The following is a 25,533-nucleotide window of genomic DNA, read 5'->3' on the forward strand; positions in this document are numbered from 1 at the left end:
ATTACGTATTTACCATATAAATACATGTACTTCTTTCTGAGCAATGAGCATACGTATGGTTGCATTTAATTTCATGGTCTTATTTTCTCGGAATACTTCTTTAATTTTATCAAGACATTATGATGCTTAGTAATTTCCATTAGTTTACATTGAGAAATCGTAGGTCTAAATTATTGATCTTTAAAAAAAGTGATTTCTTTTAAATGATGATTCTCGCCTTCAAGGATGCTACAAATGTTACATTTTCTATTATTCATTTTTCCCTCTAGACTTGTTTTGAATAATAAGACACTTCATGCTAGTATTTTTTCTATTTCACTATGTAAATAATGTTTATAAAGACTATGGAAAGGTTGAAAGTATAGTTCCGCTAAAGGAGACCGCCGAATTTATTAAATATCGTTAATTATATCCGGATATCGTATGATTCGAGTAAGCCGTAAATCGTTATAAGCAATGTTGTTTTTATTAAGCGGAGTTTACTGTACATTGTATTTCTATTGAATTTTTGAAATCAAAACAATGCATATACTTGACAAAGTAAAAACAGGGAAATGTTTGAAATATAACAGCTATCATTTATATAATTTGAAAATATTTTTGCATCCAATGACTTGCTCATTGTAAGTCGAAAAGTGAAATACATCGGTGAAATAGGTGTTTTTCAAGGCTTTTCACAATGTGTTTTGTCTATTTGATTGGATTATAAATTTATTATAAACTTGCCAAATGTCAAGTCGCCATTTGATTAATAAAACTTATAAGAAACGTGGCCTTGTTTCGTATACAACCTTACGACCTTATAGAAAGTGGATTTCTTATTTATTGTTGGGTGTAGGTGCGTTTAAATATTGACTCTTTTTTGACTTTTAGAAATTATTACCCTTACATGATTAATAGTATTTTTAAAACCAAAGTTTGCTTTCAGTCGTACTAAAACTGTTTTTAATAGAAAGGTGAATAAGCCAAATTAAATAATTGAGCCGCGTCACGACAAAACCAACATAGTGTGTTTGCGACCAGCATGGATCCAGACCAGCCTGCGCATCCGCGCAGTCTGATCAGGACCCATGCTGTTCGCTTAAACATACCTATAACAAGTAGAGAAATTGATAGCGAACAGCATGGATCCTGATCAGACTGCGCGGACGCGCAGGCTGGTCTGGATCCATGCTGGTCGCAAACCCATTATGTTGGTTTTGTCGTGACGCGGCTCATATGTATTAAGTTTATAAGAAATAAAACGCTCGTGATATCCGATTAGAGTCGCATGTATATACAATCAAAAGAAGCCTTATGTATCTTTTAAACTACAAACAGAAGGTTTGTAATATTTAAAAATCAATAAATCGAACGTGGCAAAGGCTTAATAAAAACTATCAATATATTATAAATAAGACGGTCACGATTTTTTTCGGAATGAATTATTTATTTATGGGGTTTATATAAAAGGTAGGATATTATAGGACATTTATGTTTTAGTATGTTGAAATAGGAAGTGTTCGAGAGGTAGTACTTGGTAGATACATAAACATAAGTAATTCACTGAAACTAGTATATATATATAATTAGCGTATGAATAATGTGTATGGGGTATAGATGACAAAAATGGATATGCTTTTTATGGGTGTAATTTGACGAGACACTTTGTAAGTAATTTTTTATTACATATCACATGTAGTTCAAATAGCAAACTATTTTCAGTAACTTATTTTTTTACAAGTACGTAATTAAATAAAAGTGGATAATGGCATACATGTATTTTGTATCATTTAAGATAAACATGTATACTTTTGGGAAAAAATGACTTTCAAGTCAACTTATACATAAAATAGAACATTATCCTTATTACATAAACAGAGTAAATTACATATTCTACATGTAAACACCGTTGCTTTTCTATTTATAACTTGACTTTTTCGCAGGTTTGAAAATTTGATACATTTTTTTTTATTTTCTCTATTATATCTTTTATGGTGTAACTATGCGTCGAATTGAAGTTTTATAACAAAATCTCAGATGTCATTTGAAATAAGATCTGAAAAGCAAATATGGAATAAATAAATGTTGTATAAAACCAGCATCGTTACCCTATATACATTGATATGATAAGTGGGTGATTTATTTGTTTCAGTATCTATAAAACTAAACAAAGCAAAAAAAAAAAAATAAGAAATACAAAAAATAAATAAATCCAAACATGAAACACTGAAACATTCCCGAAACATATCTGCTGATGCCACTTCCATCGCACAGTATGACAGGCTCTATAATGTTGGTAGCTCAATTTTTGTATTTTTTTCATACTGACATCCCTAAAATTATCAATGAACTGTTCTAAATCAAAAGCTTGGCAAATGCATTACCTTATCCTTATACACTAAGAAAGAACCAAAATACTCTTATATACAAATGAAGGCACCGTACGTGGTTGCCCCCACTCCCCCTTTCACCTGCTCGCAACCAATTCCCTTCTCATTTCACGCAAATATGACGAAATGCATGGTTCAGTCCCTTCTATATATTAGAGCAGGAATTCTTATTACGTCGGCATTATTTATCAAAGTAACGATGTCCAACATACAATATATGATCAATATTATATTATACATGTAGCTTAACTCTTTTGAAGTCGCATAAACTTGGCTGCTTCAAGTAACACCATCGAATTACAATGATCAATATGGAATGTTTTATGTCGCCATTAAATGCTTTAGTAAAATGTGCGACTCTGATCAATATTTGAGCCGCGTCACGACAAAACCAGCATAGTGCGTTTGCGACCAGCATGGATCCAGACCAGCCTGCGCATCCGCCTCAAATAGTATGAAAAAAATCTCGAAAAATATTTCCGAACCCGTCATTCTGAAACAAATGAATGAAATGTGTTCTGCGGATGCGCAGGCTGGTCTGGATCCATGCTGGTCGCAAACCCATTATGTTGGTTTTGTCGTGACGCGGCTCATTTCAAGAATGTCAACATGATCCGAGGGACGGGTTTGTAAATTGTTATAGAAGGCACCCATTGGAGGATCGGATTGCTCATTTTTGTAACAATTTCGGAACTTGTCATGTACACCTATTGATCGATACGCATACCCCGGGTACGTGGATATAGTTTGTAGACATTTTACTTACTAAGTACTTATATTCTATCGATAGTATATCGACTTAATAATAATAATGGCATTCAAAACAATATGTATAGAAATGTTTATTTCAGTGTGATGCTCAATTAAATATTTTAGAACACATTTCATTCATTTGTTTCAGAATGACGGGTTCGGAAATATTTTTCGAGATTTTTTTCATACTATTTGAGATTTTCAGATCATTCCCTCACCCGTTTTTCAAGAATAATGTTTTTTTTTATTGTGCAAAACGAGCCAAAAATATGAAAAGATTTGCAAGATTTTCATTCAAATCAGACTAAGAATCGCACAAAAAGGTGAGGTTTAATTTAATTCTGAATATCCGGATATATTTCTTTATTTGCCTTTGCAAAATTTCCATTTTAAGTGCTCTCCTTATTCTAAGTAAGAATTTCATCTCATGTATTTTTAGGCTTTTATGAATTCAATGGAGTTCCTTTAAGATTGCATACTCTTCCGTGAAATTTTGTAAAAACAAATGACAAAAATTATGAAATAACAATAAGCAATAACAAAAAATCAAATACCACTAAATAATGAAGACAATATAATATTATAACAAAAAAGAAAACAGGAAGTTAATTCAACATTGTATTTAATAAACACACGTTGTCTTTAGTTCATTTTTTTAAATAGAGTAATTATAAAAAAAAAAGGAACAGGCGAACTATAAATCAGCATGATACTTTATGGCGGCTCATCATGATCTTATTTTGTTGTTGTTGGTGATGGTGGTGGTGGTGGTGTTCATTTTCCTATCTATTTATTTCCTTTTTTCTGATACGTATGTATACATGTATTTAAAATTGGACATACTATAACTTATGCCCATATTTTATGATTTCGAATGGTGGTGTAGTCTTTCCAAAACCCTAAACATCTAGTTTTTTTTACTTCTTAATGACGACTAACTTTTCGTTTTCATACCGATTATATTGCATTTTATTATAGATTTATGTTTCTGGTTGGGTTAAAGTGTAAAACAAGAGCTATCACTGGAAAGTGACTTATGTCACCAAAAGGAAGCTTTGACATTGTGTCAAAACAAAAATTCAAGCGGAAAATCAAGACACTAATACTAATGCTGACAAAACAATCCTGTGAAGTTTCACTGAACCCCCCCCCCCCCACCCCAGCAGTTTCGGTGATGCTGCACGGACAAGCACAAGCTTATTGAAAATTCCACTCGAAAATTGAATTTACCATTAAGGCGCCTAGCTATCTGTACCGCATTCCCCCCCCCCCCCCCCCCCCCAAAAAAAAAAAATTTAAAAAAATCAAGCACAAAAATCAAGAGATTATGCACAACTAGGCTTCGTGATAAACAATCCTGTGAAGTTTCACTGAAATCCCCACCTGTTTTGATGATGAAGCGCGGACAGTCTTATTTTACTCGAAAATTTACCATTAGAGGGCAATAACTGTGCCGAAAAAATTTAAGCGCAAAACACAACTAGGCATGGTTAAATACAATCCTATGAAGTTTCACTGAAATCCCCAGCGGTTTTGTTGATGAAGCAAGGATCATATCTGTATATAAAACAGAGATGTATCTGACTTTATTTTTAGAAGTTCAAAAGGTCAATGTCATTCATATTATCATTAAAGCATATCGTTCCATGCTCATCTTAGCATGTGATCCGATCAGCGGTTAATAAATTGACGAATACCGTAATGTCCGATGCATTAAAACAATTTAATCGGACGACGATCTTTATATACGGATGGATTACAGTAAGCCCCTTTAAGGTGCTTCATTGTCATGGCTTGTTTTGATAAGTTATTTTTTGTTGTTGCATGATATAATACTTAAGGAGATATGGTTTTAAGAATTATTTTAAAATATACCACATTTTAATGTTTTATAGTGTTAAGGAGGAATAATTTAACAAGTAAAAAGGGTAGGTTTGTTTTTAGAATGTCATGTATTAGTATTAAAAGAAAATAGAATTGTGTTCAGTTGCATTCTTTGTTTAATTACATACAAGAAGTAAAGCAGTTTTTAGTAGTTAAACTTTATTTTGTTTTTGTTGACTAACACAACAAAATTGGTTAACTTAATAATTGTTTAAGAATAAAAGTAACTTTATAATTTCTGTTATTGACATGACGTATTTACCATACAAACACATATACTCCTTTCTGAGCATACGTATGGTTGCATTTAATTTCATTGTATTATTTTCTCGGAATACTTCTTTAATTTTATCAAGACTTTATGATGCTTAGTAATTTCCATTTGTTTACATTGAAAAATCGTGGGTCTAAATAATTGATCTTTAAAAAAAGTGATTTCTTAATTTAAATGATGATGATTCTCGCCTTCAATGATGCTACAAATGTTACATTTTTTATTCATTTTTTCCCCACTAGACTTTTTTCAATAATAAGACACTTCATGCTTGTATTTTTTTCTATTTTACTATGTAAATAATGTTTATAGAGACTATGGAAAGGTTGAAAGTATTGTTCAGTATTTAGTATTGCTAAAGGAGACCGCCGAATTTATCAAATATCGTTAATTATATCCGGATATCGTATGATTCGAGTAAGCTCTAAATCGTTATAAGCAATGCCGTTTTAAGTGGAGTTTACTGTACATTGTATTTCTATTGAATTTTTGAAATCAAAACAATGCATACTTGACAAAGTAAAAACAGGGCAAGGTTTGAAATATGCCAGCTATTATTTATATAATTTGAAAATATTTTTGCATCCAATGACTTGCTCATTGTAAGTCAAAAAGTGAAATACATCGGTGAAATAGGTGTTTCTTAAGGCTTTTCACTAGGTGTTTTGTCTATTTGGTTGGATTATAAATTTATTTCAAACTTGCTAAATGTCAAGTCGCCATTTGATTAATAAAGAAACGTGGTCTTGTTTCACATACAACCCTACGACCTTATAGAAAGTGGATTTCTTATTTATTGTTGGGTGTAGGTGCGTTTAAATATTGACTCTTTTTTGACTTTTAGAAATTATTACCCTTACATGATTAATAGTATTTTTAAAACCAAAGTTTGCTTTCAGTCGTAATAAAACTGTTTTTAATAGAAAGGTGAATAAGCCAAATTAAATAATTGAGCCGCGTCACGACAAAACCAACATAGTGTGTTTGCGACCAGTATGAATCCAGACCAGCCTGCGCATCCGCGCAGTCTGGTCAGGATCCATGCTGTTCGCTTACCATTCCTATAACAAGTAGAGAAACTGATAGCGAACAGCATGGATCCTGATCAGACTGCGCGGATGCGCAGGCTGGTCTGGATCCATGCTGGTCGCAAACCCATTATGTTGGTTTTGTCGTGACGCGGCTCATATGTATTAAGTTTAAAAGAAATAAAACGCTCGTGATATCCGATTAGAGTAGCATGTATATACAATCAAAAGAAGCCTTATGTATCTTTAACATACAAACAGAAAGTTTGTAATATTTAAAAATCAATAAATCGAACGTGGCAAAGGCTTAATAAAAACTATCAATATATTATAAATAAGACGGTCACGATTTTTTTCGGAATGAATTATTTATTCATGGGGTTTATATAAAAGGTAGGATATTAGGACATTTATGTTTTAATATGTTGAAATAGGAAGTGTTCGACAGGTAGTACTTGGTTGATACATATAGATGAAACTAGTATATATATAAAATTAGTGTATAGGTAATTTGTATGGGGTATAGATGACAAAAATGGATATACTTTTTATGGGTGTAATTTGACGAGACACTTTGTAAGTAATTTTTTATTACATATCATATGTAGTTCAAATAGCAAACTATTTTCAGTAACTTATTTTTTACAGGTACGTAATTATATAAAAGTGGATAATGGCATACATGTTAATTTTTGGGGATATTTAAGCAACAACATTGTATTAAAAAAAAAGGAAACTTTCAAGTTTCAACCTTATACATAATATAGAAATTATCCTTATTACATAAAACAGAGTAAATTACATATTCTACATGTAAACACCGTTGCTTTTCTATTTATAACTTGACTTTTTCGCAGGTTTGAACATTTTTTTATTTTCTCTATTATATCTTTTATGGTGTAACTACGTGTCAAATTGAAGTTTGATAGCAAAATCTCAGATGTCATTTGAAATAAGATCTGAAAAGCAAATATGGAAGAAATGAATGTTGTATAAAAATAGCATCGTTACCCTATATACATTGCTATGATAAGTGGGTGATTTATTTGTTTCAGTATCTATAAAACTAAACGAACATTAAACATGCAATAAAAGCAAGAAATACAAATACACTCCAAATGTAAAACATTCAAGGGATTAGCCTTCGCCACCAGTAAATACTTCACTTCCGTCGCACAGTCTGACCAGGCTCTATAATGTTGGTAGCTCAATTTTTGTATTTTTTTCATACTGACATCCCTTAAATTTTCAATGAACTGTTCTGCAAATGCATTACAATAATTAAACTGGTGTGGGGTCAGAGCTTTATATCTGTTTTGCATAGCATTTTTTCCCAGACATTTCATGATTATAATTTGAAAATCTTAAGGCTATCTGTCGAACAAAAAAAGTAAATAAATAAATAAATAAACGAAAAAAGTTAATATAGGATAATAATCAGGTCAAAATGTCAACCTTAGGACAGCCAGAAAAGGGTGTTTTTGTTGGATGACTGAATAATGTACTTTTGAGGCTTTGTTCATTTAATTCAAATTTGATATGAATAATATTTATAGCACGAAACTCTATTCACATTCAAAATAGATGTATTCACAAAATATTTATAGATCTACATTAATCTTCTATTCACTTATTCTTCAACTCTTGTCAAAAATGTTCACTACAGTATTTAATGTTTATATAAAAGTATAGGGCTATTTCAAGCCCAAGCCTGGATACGATTTAAGCTGAATTCTTGTACATAAAACCACAAAAGGTTTTTACCCTGTCATTAAAATATTCAATAACACAATTTGATACCATAACTATTTAATTATACATAATAAAAACAAAATAATGTAAGAATATTATAAATCACTAATCCGTAAGAATAACAGAGTGTTGTTTCTAAAATGCATGTTTTTGCTCGTAGATCTTGATAAATGTGTTATTAAAATGCATTATATCGCAACAAAACATACAGTGTGTATAAGTTACATAAAAAACTTTAATTGTTGACGGATGTAAAATGAACAAATAAAGTATCTTATTTATAAAACACTAAATTATACAAGTACGCACGTCGGGTAAGGTTTTTTCCGGTGTCTTACTTACTTTAAAATTATTGGATTTTCTTCTTCTCTTCTTTTTGTTGATTAACATTTTTCATTTTGTAAATATTAGAAATAAATACATGTAATAACAACCGATTGGATGTTGGTACAAGAAGATAAGATTTTGTTTTGAGAAAAATCGATTTGCGACAACTGCAAGTAGATCTATGGCAGTTGTTGTTATTATGAGAATAATAAACATTTACATAAAAATTCATCATCATGTGAACAATGAAATTATGTTAAATTTGTAATTAAATTAGTGAAAATTGTAATAGCACGGAATTTTGACATTGTAACAAGATAATTCCTGTAAATGTTAACTCGTGTAAAATATTATTTATTAAATATTAAGAGCAAGTTATAATTTGTGAATTCGTTTCCTTTTGAGCGACTCGCACGAAAATATTCATTTTCATATTCATTTAGATTTCTTAGCTTCAACAGAATTTGCCAAATTCTCAGCTATCTGACTGCAATAATTATGATACATTTATGTACAATTTTATACACGGCTACACGTGAAAAACGTGCATCTTTAAGCTATTTACATGCGTAAATGATACGATTTTATGACGAAAAAAATCTGTTATTTTATACAAGAGGGTTTCATTGTTTGTGCTTTGCTTTTTTGGGGGTACTTTTTGTTGTTATAGTGTTAAATCGTCTGTGTATTAAGGTCTATTTCTGATTCATATTGGGTAAAAGATCCTAAACTATCAAAACATTCTTATACACAAATCAAAGCACCGTGGCAGACGCCCGCCACTACCCTGCCCCTAAGTACCAAAACACTCAGGCACCATGGCAGCCCCAGCCCCGCCCCCTCAATCTGCTCGCGCCCAATTCCCTTGACATTTCAAGTCCCGTCCCTTTTCCTTATTTACGTTTATGCTGATACAGTAAGTTCTTAGAACGTCGTCATTATTTATCAAAGTAACGTTGTCCAACATACCATATATGATCAATATATATACATGTAGCTTAACTCTTTTGAAGTCGCATAAACTTGGCTGCTTCAAGTAACATCATCAAATTACAATGATCAATATGGAATGTTTTATGTCGCAATTAAATCTTTAGTAAATGTGCGATTCTGATTCATATTGGAGCCTGTCATCACAATAACCAAATAGCACCTTTGCGACACAGCAGGCACCAGACCCAGCCTGCGCTAATCGCGGCAGTTGATCAGGCCATGCTTTCTGTAATCAGTTTCCTTCTTACTTGGTATAGGTGTTTCTTAATGCGAACAGCATGGATCCTGATCAGACTGCGCGGATGCGCAGGCTGGTCTGGATCCATGCTGGTCGCAAACGCACTATGTTGGTTTTGTCGTGACGCGGCTCATTTCAAGAATGTCAACATGATCCGAGGGACGGGTTTGTAAATTGTTTTAGAAGGCACCCATTGGAGGATCGGGTTGCTCATTTTTGTAACAATTTCGAAACTTGTCATGTACACCTATTGATCGATACGCATACCCGGTACGTAGATATAGTCTGTAGGCATTTACTTACTTATATTCTAAAAGCAAAAATCTTTAGTGTTTCAGGGAAGTTATAATCTCTAGGCTTAAGATTTTGGATTACTGATCAATTCCTGTGAGATAAGGTATTTTAACTATTTATTAGCGACACGATTAAGATTAGAGGTTTTTAATTATTGATTAACAATTGAGGTTAATCCTATTTGAGAATAATTGACTTAATGAAATAAAAATAGTTTCCTTTCATTGACAGAGTCATGCCAGAGAATATTTTAATTCTGTTAAATCGTTTCATATTTATCCATGTTGTAAGCGTATTTATTGATTACAAAGAAGTGTTTGTTCTAAGACCTACATTACTTGATCCTTTATCAATAATAAATGTTATTTCATTATTCTAATTTATTTCATTTAAAATAAATGTTTGTCGGAAGTAAAAAGCTATTTTTAGAACCGATATTCAACTGATGCAAAACTTGACCGGTCGCTGTAGTTCTAAATATTGGTCAGTCCAATGCGGTTTTTTGGCTGATATTATTTTCAGTAATGCACCCATGGGACTGTCCAATATATTTCAATAATATAATAAGTCAACAGAACGGTGCTGTTTTGTTTTTCTATATTGACATGGCCGTGGTTGGTGGCAGATGTTATTTTCCATGTTGCACCAACCGATGTTGTTTACAATATTTTACTGTCATTAATGTGTGTAATTTTTTTAAAAGAATTCAAAATTCCACCACTGCTTTTTTATTTACCCATAAGACGTAGAAAATAGAAAAATATAGGCCCTTTGTCGTTGCATAAAAAATATTATACTTTCTCAACCCTACTTTAATATTTATTTTATTTAACAAAATGGATCCTTTGTTAAGTATTAAAAGGCTATAGAAAATATTAAACGTATGTCGTTGAAACGAAGTATTAATACATGTTTAAATATTGCTTGAAAATCGAAGGTAATGCTGAAAAAATACGAAGTCAGGTTATAAAGATATGCTCCTTTACAAAACTATAACAACAAAATAACAACAATGTACATTGAGGTCCACTGGAAAGCCAGAGATTCGAGCCAGAGCGCGCGAAAAAAAAGTTTACCACCATACAACGCCAAATGATAGAGTGTAATTCGTTTTTTGTTGTTTTTTGTTGTTGCTTTTTTGGGGGTGGGGGGTTAAAAGACAATGTCATTCCTATGCATAAAATCGTCAGGCGATCTTTCAAACATGTGACAACAACCACCATCACATGACCATGACAATGGCTTAGGCAAATACGAGTTTAATAATTGGGATAATAAAAAAATCTACAAAATTTGTCAGCGTTCAATGGCAGTCAACGCAGATAAATAAACATTATTCAGGCATTATTTACATTCCATTGTATAAAACGTTTGAAGATCTATTTTCGATGATTACTTTTTAAAAAGGGCTATCCTGTCTATACGTACTTGTGAAAGACTCGGGACATTTGGTGCACAGACCATTGTTCGGGTGATTTTCGGCCTACATTTAGAACAACTGATATGAACTCTAATTTTCTATTTTTAATCAGTTCATTAAACGAATTGTGGGTCTCTTATGGATCTCTTAGCCATTATGAATTTATAGTGAATTAAAAAAACTGCTTTTTTATAGATCATTATTCTTTGGTCTAGAAATTATATACTTGTACCGGAAGTACTTGTGACTTGTAAGTTCACTGGATACATTTGTACTGCAAAAATGTTTGGTGTTATTTTTTTGAGGTGGTCAATGGAGAGTACTATATAAATTTTACGTGATTTTTTAAAGTATTTTATTATTTATTTATTTATTGTTGTTTTCACGATGGTTTCAGAGTACAGGAATAAAACAATTACTCTTTTTTTGCACATGTACGGTATTTGATTCTGTTCTTATGCGAAACATTTACCGAAATCATTTCATTTGCATATAAAAATGGTTTGAAATAAAAAGAATATTTGTTTTCAAGTTCTGGTAACATGTTCAACAATACACACTTTTTTAAAAAATAATAATTACATTTCTTTTTTAGAAAGAGTTGACTTCTTTATTTATTTTGATTGAAATTGAATATACACATCAGTAAAATATAAATTTGTAAAATACACATTTCAAATATATTTTTTTGTGTATGCAGACGAATTCATGGAATTAGATATATTTCCATTTTGAAAATGTAAAGTAAATTAATGTTGACAAATATAAGTTTATATAATTGTTATTAAAGGAATATTATGCTTCAGAAGTTTATATTTTTTTCTTTTTCTTTAGAAATGTCAAACTTTTGTTAAATAGTGTTTTGATAACGGATAATGTGCATGTTAGATGTTTCAAACCTGAAGAAAGTAGTGCTAAATGTGCAGTAATATGTCGTAAAGGTTGCAAAATGTAAACAAAGATGTATTTTGACTTCCATACAAAATACTAATGCACTATAATTAAACCAATTGCCAACAGAGCTAAATATGCAAAATATTGTTTATGTATACGGCAATTAAGCATGTTTATGAAAACTGTAAAAAGATATCAAAAATAGAAAAGTTTTTGAGAAATAAAAATTATAAATAATAAATGATAGAATTTCTGAGGCATAATGAGCCTTTAATAGTTCATGCTGGTATAAAATGAAGTTAGTTGACATTCCAATTACTATTTTTCTGTGAAGTAACACTTATGTATAGATCAATAAAGTTATAAGCAGGGTGATAATGCATGTCAAATAAATAAAGATTTTTTTGAATATTAAATGAGGCAATTGAACATTTTTGTAAAGGTTTCTTTGAAAAGAAGATAACGATCTCCCGGAAGAGAATATGCGGTTCTTACGCACGTGTCTAATTGGCCGCTTACATCGGCGAATGGTCTTTAAGCAGACGACAACTTGTAAAGGAAGCTGAAAACTAAGTTATATATTGTAACAGGGCATCTTAATTATATATAATTATATCTAGTCTTTTAGGATCTGTGTGTCTACATTTACCTTAACATTTTATTTTATTTGCATAAAAGACTAATTTTACACACATATTTAACGCTTTAATTTTACAGGCTAACTTGGCATTTGCTGTGATATTCAGAAACTGTAGGCATCTTTTCCGGAATTTCTGACTAACTAGTACATCTATTTCTGGACGGCAGATGGGTGTTGAGCAATCACACGAAACTCACCCGTCATCGACCAAAGACCACATCGATGGTTGCAGGTTCGATATACTTATTAATGTTGATTGTCTCAGAATTGAACATTGTTATAAAGCAATATGAGTAAAAATTACATCACACAAAGCAATCTACAACTTCGTCTTGCCTTTGTTAGGAAGGATAGCATTCAATTATTGCGGTCGTAACTCATAAAAAGTAATGCCAACCTTTCAGATAACTTGTTGGTTTTGTTGACATATGAACTGTGTATGGTCCATTTTTTCCCTTTCAGAGTTTTAAAAACATATGATATGATATGTGTCTAAAAAGGAAATTTTTTTTTCATTTTTTGTAAATCATTACATTATTTTTTTATGTATTACAGGTACTGGGCGGACTTTGATAATGATTATTTTGCTAAAGGTACTTACCGCTATGCTTTTCGCGGTACTGTGCACGGGGAGGGACCCAGGGACGGCAGTCTGTGCGTAACAAAAGTCTTCAAGAAAAAATATGCCAAATATTTCGATAAATGGCGACCAGATTTAGCGGCAAGCTCGAAAGCTCAGAAATTTGCCGCAATTTTCTCATCAAACGTTTTGCCTCTTCTAAGAAACTACGTTACAACACAGGAGATAGAGTTTGTAGTTCCGTTAGTAGCCAAAATGGACACTCTATCGCATTTCAAAGTGCTAGGCCTGTTTCCGGTGAACGAGGACAAGACGTACGTGGAACCCTGTGAATATGTAGCTATTGAACCCTTTTTACATGGAGAATTTGAGAAATTCAATTCAAACGGAGGCTATGAGGATGAAACGGCCGCCGTTTTAAACGCGTTTAGTCACTGGACATGGTCCGTAAGTGGACATAAATTTCTCGTCTGCGACTTACAGGGTGTTCAAAATGGACGCAAATATGTACTCACTGACCCTTGTATACATTCAGTTGACGGTAGGTTCGGGATGACAGACCTCGGTGTGGTTGGTATGGAAACAGTATTGTCAAATCACGCGTGTAACGCAATTTGTCATAAACTTGGACTTGAAAATCCACTCAGTGGTGTTGACCTAGGCACGCGCAGGTCGCGTGCCACTCAGTACATCTTCCAACTCTCGGACACGGATCATTTCCGGGCAGCTGAAGCTCGGACACATTATTTTACCTTGGTAGATCCTATTGTGCAGTGAGTGTAGAACAGAATAAAACGTGCAATCAAATCATATCTACATGTATATGCTTGCGATTCTAACACATTTTCTGATGTAGGACTTATCATGAATGCTATTTTTGTTAGAGCTAAGAAATTGTTAAATTAATCTTGGAAGGGAAATCAAACTTTAATAAATCCCAGAAGATGGTGTGAAGTTTAGATTAAAATTAATGGTTTTATTTGCTTTCAAAGTACACTGTTCAAATATGTAGCAAGATTTATGGAATCAAAAGAAAATTCTTTTCTCTAAAAATGGAATTGAAATTATTCGGTAATTTATAGTATCAGTTTAATTTGTACCTATTTTCTGTCAATGATTTATTTTGATAATTTGATAAACATAAATATAACCATGAGAAACTAAAAAAAAAATAATACAAATTTACATTAAAAATGCAGCGTTCTTATTGGTTAACTGAAATGAATATCACTAAAAATGACAGCCAATCAAATTGTAGCACTGTGACAAGTCCAACGACATTACATAATGATGCATTCTAATTTGAGGAAAACATGTCAGACTCTCTTGGCATGTCACAGCGTATATGATCAACTATAAATTACAAAAATAATAGTTCAATTAATCAGAAATTATACTTCACTTTGATGAACAGCTGGGGACATTAAAACTTATTATCATTAATAACTCTATTGTCACTAATATCATTTTTAAAGTGGCATTTTCCCCAATTCACTTCCATTACTTGATGCATACAGTAGTATAAGTTACTAAATAAACTCATATATTTGCAGTTTTCTCATAAACTTTAGAAATTTATTAATTATAATTCAAAGAAGAGTCTTGTTTCAAGATTTATTTTGTTGGTTAGGTCAATTGTGCCAAATTGTGCCAAGAGGAATATATTTAGCCTTATTGGCAAGAGGAATTATTGTATTTATATCAAGGATGAATATTGCAAAACCTTGATATCAAGGGAATATTCTATCGATATCAAATTAAGTTTTTATAACATGATTTCAAGAGAAATTAATGTATTGATATCCAAGGGAAATATTTATAGCATTGATATCAAGGGAATATTCTATTTATATCAAAGAGAAAATATTGTATAGCCTTGATATCCAGTGGAAAATATTTTATACACTTGATATTAAGAGACTTTTGTATTAATATCAACAGGAATATTGTTTAGCATTGATATTAACAGGAATATTGTATATTTTTGTCATCATCAGGAAAAGTGAATTTATACCCCACATGAAGATATGGGGTACATTCTTTTTATCTTGTCATCCACCTCTATAGCAGACAATATTTTAACAAATATTTTATGTAAATAAGTCAGAGCCTTCATACCTTTTTTTTTCAAAATATACCTCTGGAATATGACTTTTACACCAAATGAACTCGACAGTCAACTTTAGTGACATCGACTCCTAAATGACCTCGATTCTTAATGACCTTGACCCCTTCAATTTTTTTAATGAAATTTTACAATAAATTTCAAATATTGTAACAAATATGGGACATGGGAACAGTCTTGCATGCTTTACGAGTAATTTTTATTTTCTAATGTAAAAAAATAACAAAAATTTAGCCAGTTCTTACACAAAAATATTCTTACATATTAACTGAATTTTTAGACAGATTAATAGTTTTTGGCATATCTTATTTGTAAATGCATTTTAATATTGTAGATCTCCTGTACAAAAAAACTAGTCCCTATTGCCATGTACATGTATGTTAGATAGAAAATATTACACAAGATATATGCACTACCTTTGTGTTATAATATACAAATATTATTATTATCATATTATTCTTTATATTGATAATTATGACAACAACAACAACAACAATAATAATAGCAACAACAACAACAACAACAATTATAATAATAAAAAAATAATGGTGATTACAATAACAATAATAATAATTTCAATATTAACAATAATAAAAAGAAAGTTACTATTTAAGTAACCCCAGAGTTCAGAAGCTGAAAAACATAAAAAAATTTATATCTTCCATAGATCAGCTGGGCATTTAAAACAGAAAGATTTGGAAAAGGAAATTAAGAAATATACTCAGAAATAAATTGAAAATTGTATTTTTGTGCTCACCCAATCTATAATCTGGTCTCGATCAAGGTTATAAAACTTTTTAAAACTTTTTCTGTGTTCTGTGTCAAATCTCAGGATTTTCATTGGTCAGTGAACAGTTTGTGACCAATCAAATGCCAGAGATCTGAGTTTGAATAAGATAATTTCTTTATAACTCATACATGTGAACTTTTTTTGATGATCAAGTAGGAGATTTTTCTTAAAAAAGAGGGAGATTTTAGAATTAGCAATAAACAAAGAAGAAAGTCTTGGCATCAGAAAGAGGGAGATTTCTTTAATTTGTGAAAATACCCCTTATTGTAAGAAAAATCTTTGAAAAATATGACTGCAGAAAGTGGGAGTCTCCCGCTTAAAGTGGGGGAGTTCACATGTATGATAACTTTTGAAACATTTTCATTATACAATATCTGCGTGGAAATATGTAAAGTTGATCATATTTTGGGATAAAAGTTTGAAAGTTTCAACTTTTCATACTCTAATCTGAAGTTTTATTTTACTTATGTGCTTTTTAAATATCAAATACCTTTACTTTACTCCAGTGATGTAGAAAATGTGATAAAAGTGTTAAGTTTAGATAATTTTAATTACATATCAATTAGCATTCATTACTGCTGTAAAATCATTCATTTTTTAGTGGATTAACTTTAGTACACCTCATACAAAAATTAAAACATACATTAAGATGGATGTAAGTTTTAGAAATAAATCACCATATCCGAACCAATCAGAATACATGTAGTTAGATTTTAAATTTATACTAATACATATACTTTTATTATATACCTCAAAGTTTTTACTTGATAATATGGTTATTTTTTGCTGAAGAACTATATATCTCCATACAGTTTTATTCTGTATTTGCTCTGAAGTTGTTACATCATGGATTTATATTACAAATAAATAATAATATGGTATGTAGCTTATTCAGAAAGGAAAAACTAATATATATATGAAAGGAAAAATACACATATGTGTGCTATTCTTGTGGATTTTATCACTTGTTGATTATTAGTTAATGTGTATGCAGTTGAATACACAATACAACTTATAAGAATAGCACACTCATGTCATTTATATTCACTGGTTCTGGTATATTTTGTATCCATCAAACTGTTAACCCTTTTGTTAAAACTTTCTCATGAAATTAAATGTCAGCTAAATTTTACAGGTTTTACGGTACGAATTTTGTTGTTAAATAAGAGGGATAATTTATTGTATTACTTATTAATATATACAATCACATAATATCATCCTACAGTATTGACTTTGGTTATTTTATATACATGTACTATATATTCATATACAATATATATTAGGTATTTTTGATTTAAAAATCATGTTATAAGTTTTTGAAACAATAAAAAATGTTAAACTGAGAAAGTTTGTTGTTTGTTACATTTTTCTTCTGAACTTTCATATCAAAAAATACTATGGTTGAATAAAATAATAAAGGTCGAGAAATATACAGTAAGTTATATACTGGTAGAATGAATGATACATATATACATAATAAGTGATATATTATGAGGTTTTATTACATGCTTTTCGGTGGTTTATAGAAATATATCAGTGATATAAAAACTGGTAATTCCAATGTTTGAAACAGTGAAATTACCACTTTGATAATTTCACTGTTTTGAATTAAAGCGCCGTAAATGACGTCACGTTGTATTATTATTTGGCGCGCTTTTCATTCAGTATTAGGTTTAATGTCTTTTTAAAATGTTTCTTTGCATATAATAAAAAGAAAATTTGTTTAGTTTAGTGTAAGATCGAAATATATTTCACCTTGTGAACACCAAAAGTTCATATTTCACTCGTGGCTGCGCCACTCGTGAAATATACTTTTTGGTGCTCACTCGGTGAAATATATTCCAATCTTACACTGAACTAAACAAATATCCTCTATATTATACAATTGATTTTTGAGTACAATACTGACTTCTATTGGACAAGTACACAGCTTTCGGACCTATATTGGACGAGGTGCTAGCGGAGTCTAATATAGGACTTGCAGCTGGGTACCAGCTGTGTTTTGTACTCTGGAAATGGAAACACAGCTAAATTGTCAGCTCAATAGGTAGTGTGTTGGACTGTATATCAGGCGACTCAGGTTTGATTCGGTGATTGATCATGAAATCCTTTCTACGGTCATTTGTACTGTTCCTCTGCTAGGGCATGTACAGAAGTTATCAGTTCCTTGCGAAAATGTCGGCAACTAGTACTGGTAAACGGCTTGACAGCTTACCCAAGAACAATGTGATGGCTGAACTGTGTTCTAGTACATTCAATGTGGCTTACTGCCATGATCAGGAGGGTAAACTTCCTACACCACCATTAACCATTATACCATACGGCTAGCGATCATTAGATTACTAGTCTGACGAGTGGTTAACGCGTCGGACTAGTAATCTAATGATCGCTAGCCGTATGGGTTCAATCCCCGTCAGGGGCAAGTCGTTGTTTCATTGAGCAAGAAACTTTACACTCATTGCTCAGTACTGGTTGGTTCCAGGAACGGATTCGAAAGTGTGTTTATAAGCTTATAGCTTCCTACACAATCGAACTAAAATAAATTCTGTATCAACCAACCATTATACCATATCCTAAAATAACTCTTTGAAGATAAAACAACATACAAATTGACGAATAAAGAAATATTTCTTTAACATAATCACATGTATCTGAAATTAATTTCTTTTTATCAAATTAGAATGTAAATGTGTTGACAATCTTTCACTATCTCATAAATTAAAATTTAATACTAACACATAAAGAAACAGCTATTTTTGAAATTGAACATCTGATTTGTGTGGATTTAAAGGTTCACAATTAAGTAGAAGAAATGTTCACTTATTTTAACTTAAATATTTTAAGATACCTCACTTCCTGATACAGTAATTGCATATATATTAACATAACAATACAAAAAAAAGTTATTTGTAACACTATCAATTACAAATAATAACTACACTGTTGTGTTAAATCAGCAAACACATGTAAATGAAAACAGATTTGTTACACCAATTTAGTGACTTTAATGATCCAAAAAATATCTGTTTACGGAAAAGAAAAACAGGACTAAATTTGATACTGCATTGCAGCTATCAATCTTACTGTAAAAATAACAGACTCAAATTTGTAAATTTAACATCTTTGGTGCTTTATATATGTTGTTTTTCTCATCAATATAAAAACATGAAACAGTACTACAGTGCCTCCTTTTTACTAAAGCCCCAACCCTGTACTAAAGTCTGACATTTGTACTAATGACCTCTGTACTACAGTCCCATTTCTGTACTATGTTTAATCTCTGTACTTAGCAACAATCCCTGTGATGAAACTGCACCTCTGTAATAAAGTCCCTACTCTGTTCTACAATCCAATCTCTGTATTAAGCTACTATCTCTGTAATAAAGCTCTGTCTCTGTTGTAAAGTCCCACCTCTGTACTTCACTCCAATCTCTGTAATAAAGCTCCACCTCATAATGTACTACAGTCCTACCTCTGTACAATGTTTAACCTCTGTACTTCACTCCAATTTCTGTAATAAAGCTCCACCTAATAATGTACTACAGTCCTACCTCTGTACAATGTTTAATCTCTGTACTAAGCATCAACTCTGTAATAAAGCTCTGCCTCTCTTCTACAATCCCATCTTTGCACTAACCTCTAATCTCTGTAATAAAGCAACACCTATGTTCTTAAGTCCCACCTTTGTACTCAATTCTTAATTTGTCCTGAAGTCACATCTGTCATAAAGTCAAATATCTGTTCTAAAATCCTAACCTGTGTACAAAAAGACCTAAGAATATTATCTTTTTTCAACAATCAGATTTTAAGATATTACTAGAAAGTTAAAATATGACTCCAATCTTGCCTTTTGCTAATGAAGACAAGTTCTTAAAGACTTAAATCCAACTTCTTTTGTTTTTGCCACTTTGCTTACATGTCAGACTGACATATTGGTAGTATTTGCCATTTTTTTCTCAACAATACGGGATCCTGTCAACAAAATTTCTAAAGACTTTTCAAGTTGACTGTTAAAATGGTGATTGACCAACAGTTGATATTGGAAAATGTTGATGATTAAATATAAATTTACCACAAATATAAAGACTGCCATGCTCTTTTTATAAAGTACACGTAACAGCCCAATTTACAATGGATATTTACAGAAATTTCATTGCGCCATGTGAAATATTTATTATTTACAAGAAGTAAATTATTAAATTGAAAGGAACTAGAACTGCCACTATCATGGCGTGAATACCCCCGCATACCACTTTGTCAGAATCAACAGTGGCCATTTAGAGCTCAAGGACAACCTCCCTGCCAAATCTGAGGTTACTAAGCCAGTGCATTGCTAAGTTATGTATTCTACATGCTTCAAATGTAAAAATGTCAAAATCAATACATTGCGGACAGGACATTCTTTAGCAATTGAGAAGAAAAGCTTTTTTTTTGTCAAGGTGACCTTGACCTTTGACCCAGTGACCTCAAAATCAATAGGGGTCACCTTATAGTCATGATCAACATCCATGCCAAATATGAAGACTGTGGGTCAAAGGAATCTTAAGTTAATGGGTGGACAAACTTTTTGAAGTCAAAGTCCCTATGACCTTGACCTTTGATCCAGTGATCTCAAAATCAAAAGGGGTCATCTACTAATCATGATCAACATCCATGCCAAATATGAAGACTGTGGGTCAAAGGAATCTAAAGTTATTGGGCAGACAAACTTTTTGATGTCCCTGTGACCTTGACCTTTGACCTGGTGACCTCAAAGTCAATAGGGGTCATCTACTAATCATGACTAACCTCCATGCCAAATATGAAGACTGTGGGTCAAAGGAATCTTAAGTTATTGGGCGGACAAGCTTTTTGAAGTCAAGGCCCCTGTGACCTTGACCTTTGACCTGGTGACCTCAAAGTCAATAGGGGTCATCTACTAATCATGACTAACCTCCATGCCAAATATGACGACTGTGGGTCAAAGGAATCATAAGTTATTGGGCGGACAAGCTTTTTGAAGTCAAAGTCCCTATGACCTTGACCTGGTGACCTCAAAGCCAATAGGGGTCATCTACTAATCATGACTAACCTCCATGCCAAATATGAAGACTGTGGGTCAAAGGAATCTAAAGTTATTGGGCAGACAAACTTTTTGATGTCCCTGTGACCTTGACCTTTGACCTGGTGACCTCAAAGTCAATAGGGGTCATCTACTAATCATGACTAACCTCCATGCCAAATATGAAGACTGTGGGTCAAAGGAATCTTAAGTTATTGGGCGGACAAGCTTTTGAAGTCAAGGCCCCTGTGACCTTGACCTTTGACCTCAAAATCAATAGGGGTCATCTACTAATCATGACTAACCTCCATGCCAAATATGAAGACTAAGGGTCAAAAGAATCGTAAGTTATTGGGCGGACAAGAAAAAACCGATGGACAGCCGGATGGCCGGACGGACAAGCTGATTCCAGTATACCCCCCTTACAACTTTGTTGTGCGGGGGTATAATTATGGCAAAATGAAAATTTATTTTGACTTTCACCTGTTCACTCACTATATACCCTTGTATGACTTTTAATCTACTAGGACAGTCTGGAGACGGTCAGAGTACTTTTTTCCAATCAGATCAAAAAAGAAAAAGAAGTTTAGCTTTAAACACAATCAATTTTCTGTTTTTAGAATAAAATTTCATCATATTTCATATATGAAATAGAAACAGAAATTAAAATATAACTATTACACCTGATGATTTCATGTTTTATTTTATTTCAGTGTTTTAATATAGTATTTGCATGGTTTTAAAAACAGAAACTAAAATGTATAGGGTTAAAAATATTACCTAGACTTATTATTTGCATCAAATTAAAAACATATATCAACATCCTTAAAAATCACTTTAAAGTGGCCTTCAGATTTTATTAAGGTTAAATATGTTATTTTTACATAAATTGTTTCATATCAAATCAAAAGAATCATGGTGGAAAATGAAATTTGACATTGATGAAATACATATACAATAAGGAAATCCCTCTATACCTTTAATTTACCAGTACACTCCCTATACTTAAATAAGTATAGCAGATGATTCATTTCCCAATCTTCTATTTTTTAGAAACGAAAGTCACTAGCTCTCGGGACATAGTTTTGAAAAAAAATCTAAGAGTGATATGATGCAATTTTCCAAGATAAAATTACTGAAATACCGACTTTGAAACAACACAAAATTTTTTTTTTTCCGACAAAAAATTGAAAAAAGTTGAAGGCCACTTTAAGTTACAAGAGCTGAATTTAAGTTAGAGTGCTCCATATCTCCAAGTTCCATGTTTGAAATGGAGCTTGACCTAACACTTAAAGGGACTCCACTGAGGTTGGGCTGGAAAGATTTATAAACCATTTGATGTAGGTCTGCACCAATTACATGTGTGCAAAATTGCAGATCATTCTGTAATTCATTTTTGCCAGAATAATCATTTTTATTGTGTAAAATGATAAAAAAAATGAAGTGTTGCAACGCTTTTCGCTCAAATTGTGCAAAGAATTGCACGAATATAGATATTCAGTTTACTCACGAGTATAATTTATTTCTTTTTCTTATTATCCTTTGCAGATTATTACATTTTAAAGGGACTTCCCTGAGGTTTTTTGACATGATGGGACTGAAATATTGTCCAGATAAATGTACCATTTGATGTAGGTTTAGACCACTAATCTTTGTGCAAAATTTCAGATCATTTGTGCACTTCGTTTTTCCAGAATAATTATTCAAACTGTAAAAAATGACCCAAAATAAAAAAAACGTTTAAACAATTATAACTCAAAACTGGCTCAGAAAAGCAAAAAAAATATGATTTTCAATTTATTTCAAAGTATATTTCTATCTGTGCATATGTTTCTGTTTAAAGTGCCCAAGCTCATTTATGTAAGAAATTCAAATGTTATGTTTTTAGGCATTTAAACAAAGTGGAGTCCCTTTAAGTGCTTAACTTGATCTATGTAAGAATTTCAAGTTTTATGTTTTTAGGCTTTTTCACCTCAGTGGAGCTCATTTAACATAATATTGAATTTTACGACATTGGTCCTATTTTATGTTTTATGAACCTGCACATATAATTGACAATGAAAATATCTTTTAACAAATAGGACATAACTATCTAAACTTTTCTAAGTTACCTCCCCTTTTCTAAATGACTTCCAATTTTACATTTTAATACAGAATTCGAAGAGAATTTCTCTAAAGAGCTTTAAGAATGAAGACAGAGGAAAACCCATGGCGAAAATACTAGTTGTCACCATTTTACAATTTTGTTTTAAAAAACATTAAAACCCCAAAAATAAATAAAAACCATTAATTCATAGTCAACAGTGCTTTAATCAAATAAAAGATTGTGATATAAACAGTATATGGGAAGACTAGATGTTTTACATAAAGTTCATCAAAAGTAGGCACTATAAAACGTATCACATGTTTGTACCAGACTCTAACAGTATGAGCTACACTCTATTAATACAGTATGTGTTTCATTTCAAATTCAAACAATGCTAGTCTGTTAAAAAAGGGCACAAGATCAAAAATATTGTTTTCATAATTTTGCCCCTTGTCATGATAAGCAAGTCTTCAAAGTTTTATGTTGATAACTTTTAAAATGTTTAAATAATGGGCTGCATTATAGTTTTTGCACCACGACCACAAGACTCCATAGAAATCATAATACCTTAACTTTTTCTTCAAAACAGACAAGATAACAATCTACTAAATGGTAATCAAGTCAGATTGAACACTCAACATGCTCGGACTGGAAGCGATTAGCCTATGTCACCAGTAAAGAGCCAGGTCAGCCTGCACATCTATGCATTCAGACCATGCTCTACACTGTTGGTAGAATATTTTTTGTATCTTAATAAAAAAAAATTCCCTTAAACATCAAAGGCATTGTTCAAAATTCAAAGCAGGACCAATCTATTATAAGAAATCCATAGTTTGAGGATTAGATAAGTCATAAAAAACTGTGTTATACAATAAACGTACAACGGTAATTGTATACGAAGTACACTTATCATATAGTCCATGTTTGGTATTCAAGTCAATACTATATATACCATATCCAATTACAGTAATAAACAAATTGTTGACATATAAGTTTCTATTGAACCTATCATCTGCTCAATTCGGATCCTGGTACAATATTGTCAGCTGTTACCTGAATTTTTCAACATTCCTGGTTCAGATATCACATCATTTACTTCTTTATCGTCATCATGTCCGACAGAGTTATTGGTTACTTTTATTGCATTACTATCACCTTTATCATTATTTTGTTCAACACAGTGAACACCGTTAATTCCTGAGGAAATTTCATCTGTATTTCTATTTTTAGATTTTGAGAATTCCTCATCTCCCTTCCCAGAATTCTTAGATTTGTGTCTATAAATAGTATCATGAGATATATGGAATTCCTCTCTCCAAACTTTGATGACATCATCATTTGGGCTGTCACTCTCAGGTTTTCTCCCATCATCCTCTCCTATAACAATCAGTCCAACAATGGCTGAAGCTTGCTCTGCTAACTGCTTGGATTTTTCCCTGAAAAACAAAAAGTAGAAAATAAATATACAGAACAACGGCAAGAGACCTTGCACATTCATTTTAGGATAGATCTAAATTCCAGAGATTAACAGATGTCCTTCATCATCTTTTTTAAATGAAAAGATGGAAGAACATGCTGGCTTATTATTTTTTTTTTTTTGTAATATTTTTTGTATGATCAACTTGACCAGGTCAAGATGATTTGACTGAGAAGGTGATACTTGTTTAGTTGCCTTTGAAGTCACACCTTCACTGAAGAGGTAATTTTGTGACTTTTCAGCTCAACTGCTAAAGGAAGACCTGGATTGCCCATCTGTTAATGTTAATTATTTCTGTTCATGCAAATTATTTCATGCAAGAGTAGAACCATCAAACCTTGTTCAAGACAGCTGCCTGGCCTACTCATAATAAAGACTCGCAACTTACTGAAGGATTCAAAACCCACAGCAGATATTTTTATAATTAAAGAATAATTTTGTGCATAATTTCAGACTGAAGGGGCTATCTTGGCTAAACCACTAATCTCTGACAAATTGCCAAATTGTCTGTAATCTGCCTGAATAACCCCTTCTTGTGCAAAAATTTAACATCCTTGGCAAATAT

At 31.9% G+C, this 25,533-nt stretch overlaps 2 protein-coding genes across 6 annotated transcripts in view; one reads left to right on the top strand and one right to left on the bottom strand.

Annotated features, from left to right (window-relative positions):
* Positions 1–1,499: 1,499 nt before the first annotated feature.
* On the top strand, positions 1,500–14,234 carry LOC132742808 (myosin heavy chain kinase D-like). Of its 5 annotated transcripts, none has more exons than XM_060731288.1 (3): positions 1,500–1,649; positions 12,947–13,101; positions 13,425–14,234. In XM_060731288.1, exons 2-3 carry the CDS (start codon positions 13,037–13,039, stop codon positions 14,224–14,226), a joined length of 867 nt encoding a protein of 288 aa, XP_060587271.1. In that variant the 5' UTR covers positions 1,500–1,649; positions 12,947–13,036; the 3' UTR covers positions 14,227–14,234. The 5 variants fall into 5 exon arrangements, with proteins under 5 accessions (XP_060587271.1, XP_060587275.1, XP_060587272.1 ...); XM_060731292.1 differs by lacking the exon at positions 1,500–1,649 and adding an exon at positions 6,583–6,704; XM_060731289.1 differs by lacking the exon at positions 1,500–1,649 and adding an exon at positions 6,742–6,887.
* Positions 14,235–22,087: 7,853 nt separating this feature from the next.
* The window catches only part of LOC132742809 (tRNA-dihydrouridine(20) synthase [NAD(P)+]-like), a 33,505-nt gene continuing 30,059 nt past the window's right edge, over positions 22,088–25,533 (bottom strand). Inside the window, exon 15 of the mRNA XM_060731293.1 lies at positions 22,088–24,927. Coding sequence (XP_060587276.1) covers positions 24,534–24,927 — 394 coding nt within the window. The 3' untranslated portion in view covers positions 22,088–24,533. The remainder of the gene's footprint in view (positions 24,928–25,533) is intronic.

The sequence above is a fragment of the Ruditapes philippinarum genome, unplaced genomic scaffold, assembly GCF_026571515.1.
Source record: "Ruditapes philippinarum isolate M1 unplaced genomic scaffold, ASM2657151v2 ctg57_1_1_1_1, whole genome shotgun sequence".
Taxonomy (NCBI): domain Eukaryota; kingdom Metazoa; phylum Mollusca; class Bivalvia; order Venerida; family Veneridae; genus Ruditapes; species Ruditapes philippinarum.

Coding starts and splice junctions, on each gene's coding strand:
- LOC132742808 (XM_060731288.1), top strand. CDS start 13,037: ATGGGTGTTGAGCAATCACACGAAACTCACCCGTCATCGACCAAAGAC. Junction 13,102..13,424: donor GACCACATCGATGGTTGCAG/GTTCGATATACT, acceptor TATGTATTACAG/GTACTGGGCGGACTTTGATA.